General features: G+C 39.8%; 1 protein-coding gene across 1 annotated transcript; it reads right to left on the bottom strand.

The window, feature by feature from the left end:
- Positions 1-658: 658 nt before the first annotated feature.
- Positions 659-1993, bottom strand: LOC121653081. Its single transcript, XM_042006293.1, has 3 exons — positions 1619-1993; positions 1196-1276; positions 659-1057 (listed from the first exon to the last, which is right to left on the bottom strand). The coding sequence occupies exons 1-3, from the start codon at positions 1850-1852 to the stop codon at positions 659-661; spliced, it is 714 nt and encodes a 237-aa protein (XP_041862227.1). The 5' UTR covers positions 1853-1993.
- Between the last annotated feature and the right edge of the window lie 528 nt (positions 1994-2521).

A 2521-nucleotide genomic window follows, 5' to 3' on the forward strand; every position in this document is an offset into this window, starting at 1 on the left:
GCTACGATGTCATCAACATGTTGTATCCTACCAGGGATAACATTACTCAAAATTTTAAAAACCTTTAACCTCCGAATAGATCTCTCCACGTGAATTCTGACATTTGCTAAACGACGTGTTCGTGTAACTTCATGCTCAGGAAGTTCTTTATGTCCACGTGTAAAGGCTGGCCTTGCTAAAGTCACTCCTGGAGGCAAAAAATCTGTGATGGTAAACCCACGGTCCGCTAAAACTTGATCACCAGGAAGCAGATTACCAATAAGACCACTGTTCTTTGTAATAAAAGTATCACTGGCCCTCCCACCAAATAATTTAGAGACAAACATCACATAACCATTGGGAGCTATGCAATATAGGGCTTTGTATGTGTTATGAGATTTGTAGTTGCTATATGTTTGTGATCGCTTCATGTAGTTCTTTGGCCTCTGCACAAATATTTCAGTACAGTCTATGATGCATGTTGCTTTGGGATAATTTATACAAAAACTCTGAGGCCTTATTCTTTTCAGAGTATCTCTAGGCAACCAAGCAATTACATTTTCATTCATAAACCTTGCAAGTATTGATCTCCAGATTGCAAAGATCTCACAGGCTGTGCTCCTACTTATTCCAAACCTTTTTCCTAAGTCTGTGAACATCAAACTAAGACGAAGCCTCATTAAACAAGTAACAATTGTTCATGCACTGCCAACTTGAAGGACTTAATCTGTGGCTGAAAAGCTGTGACGGCACACAAAAGCTGCCAAAAACTAGCAATACCTATGCCTGTGAAAAACCTGCAGTCTTTGTCATCCAGGTCATAAGCTGAGACTGATGGTGCAGGATCAGTTTGTGTTGCACTGTCTTTTGTAGATTTCTTTGAAGAGTAGTCGTGGTCTGTGTGGTCTGGCCACTGGACGCCAACGTCACACTTCTGTGGAGGCATATTCTCCTGATTATTGAGATCCACTTCTATATCTGCAGGTTCAGTAGCACAGCAGTTGACCTTTGAGGTGTTGACTGTGAGAGGCTGAAGGCATCTCCTTTTGGGTGGGGCACGGGCAGAGGATACAATCCCCTGTGTAAAGACAGAAAGAGAAAGAAATATGGGATTACATTTACAAAAAAAACATTTCTTGAATAATAATAATAATAATATTAATAATAATAATAATAATAATAATAAGCTAATCCCAGGTTAAGGAGTTAAACTTACGTTATGTTCATATCCCATGTGCAATACTGGGTAGGGGTGCGCTTTGGTTGGTCTGCCATCAAGGAAGTGTATTCCACATACCTTAAACAGTAAATAACAAAACTTGTAGTACATAACATAACCAAACAATTAATCTACACTGTTGTCCATTATTAGGCTACATTACAACTTGCTAGTGTTTTATTTCACCTCGATATTGCTTTATAACACCAAATGAAAGAGATAACGTTACCACTATGGCTGGACAGCTAGCAAGCTACAGGGTTTCTGCAGGGTTCAACAAGTTAAATTTAAGACTTTTTAAGACTTTTTAAGACCCCCCGGAAACCCTGAAGCTAATTTACCTGGCTAGCTAACTTTAGATGGGCACATTGACAAAACGTTAGGCAATTATGAGATTCAATATTGTTAACCATCACTCACCCTACTGTTATCGTTTGGAACAAAGTCCTTTCTGTTGATGTTTTTCACCCACGTTTGGCGAACTTCTCGATCCTCTGAGCGCCCAGGAAATCGGTGCAGACTGTAAGGCAACAGGCAGGGACACTCTTGGTGTTGCAAAGGCTTGTGTATTTCGCATTCTTTTTTCTTCCAAATCTGGATTTTAACACCACTGTTGGTGCAGTTGATTACAGAACATGTATTCCCACTCGACATCGTGAAAAAAGTAGAAAGTATAATGTAAAAGGGCTAATTCCGCGGACAAGACACACACGAACTGATGAAAATACGCGCAACACTCCAGTTATGGCGGCTGGGTTTCTTCCGGCTACTTCCGGCCAGTTTCCTCGGATTACTGTATACTGGGCTGCAGTATCACTGTTGCTGCATTGAATCAGACTAAATCTGACTGTATTCAAACATTCAGTTTTCCTTCAAGATGTTGCAAGATGCAAAATGATTATTAGCTGTAGGAAATCTGTGTAAGTTGCAAGTTAAACAGCAAACAAGACATACTGTATATTTAAATGAATGCATCACTGACATATTCTACATTTTCGGTGTTTCTTTCTAAGAACGGATACTTTAATTTGTTGTGTGAATAAAACAATACTGTGGGATGGAGAAGAAAAAACATCCACCCTAAATCCTACTGTCGTATAGAAAGTATTCTAAATAGACTATCATCTTAGTTTCTCTCTACATATTTCCAGCCTCTCCCTTCTTAAAAATAGACCCCACCAAGTTTGGTGTGTCTGTGGTGAACCACGCTGCAGCAAGCATAATCCTCTTTCCCTTATTGAGCATATGTAGTGATACTGTGAGTAGTATCTGCTCCTTGTACCTGGCACAACCAACCGCAGTCAGGATTTGAAAGAGTCGTTG

Source organism: Melanotaenia boesemani, chromosome 14, assembly GCF_017639745.1.
Source record: "Melanotaenia boesemani isolate fMelBoe1 chromosome 14, fMelBoe1.pri, whole genome shotgun sequence".
In the NCBI taxonomy this organism is placed as follows: Eukaryota; Metazoa; Chordata; class Actinopteri; order Atheriniformes; family Melanotaeniidae; genus Melanotaenia; species Melanotaenia boesemani.

Coding starts and splice junctions, on each gene's coding strand:
- LOC121653081 (XM_042006293.1), bottom strand. CDS start 1,852: ATGTCGAGTGGGAATACATGTTCTGTAATCAACTGCACCAACAGTGGT. Junction 1,277..1,618: donor TTCCAAACGATAACAGTAGG/GTGAGTGATGGT, acceptor TTACTGTTTAAG/GTATGTGGAATACACTTCCT. Junction 1,058..1,195: donor ACATGGGATATGAACATAAC/GTAAGTTTAACT, acceptor GTCTTTACACAG/GGGATTGTATCCTCTGCCCG.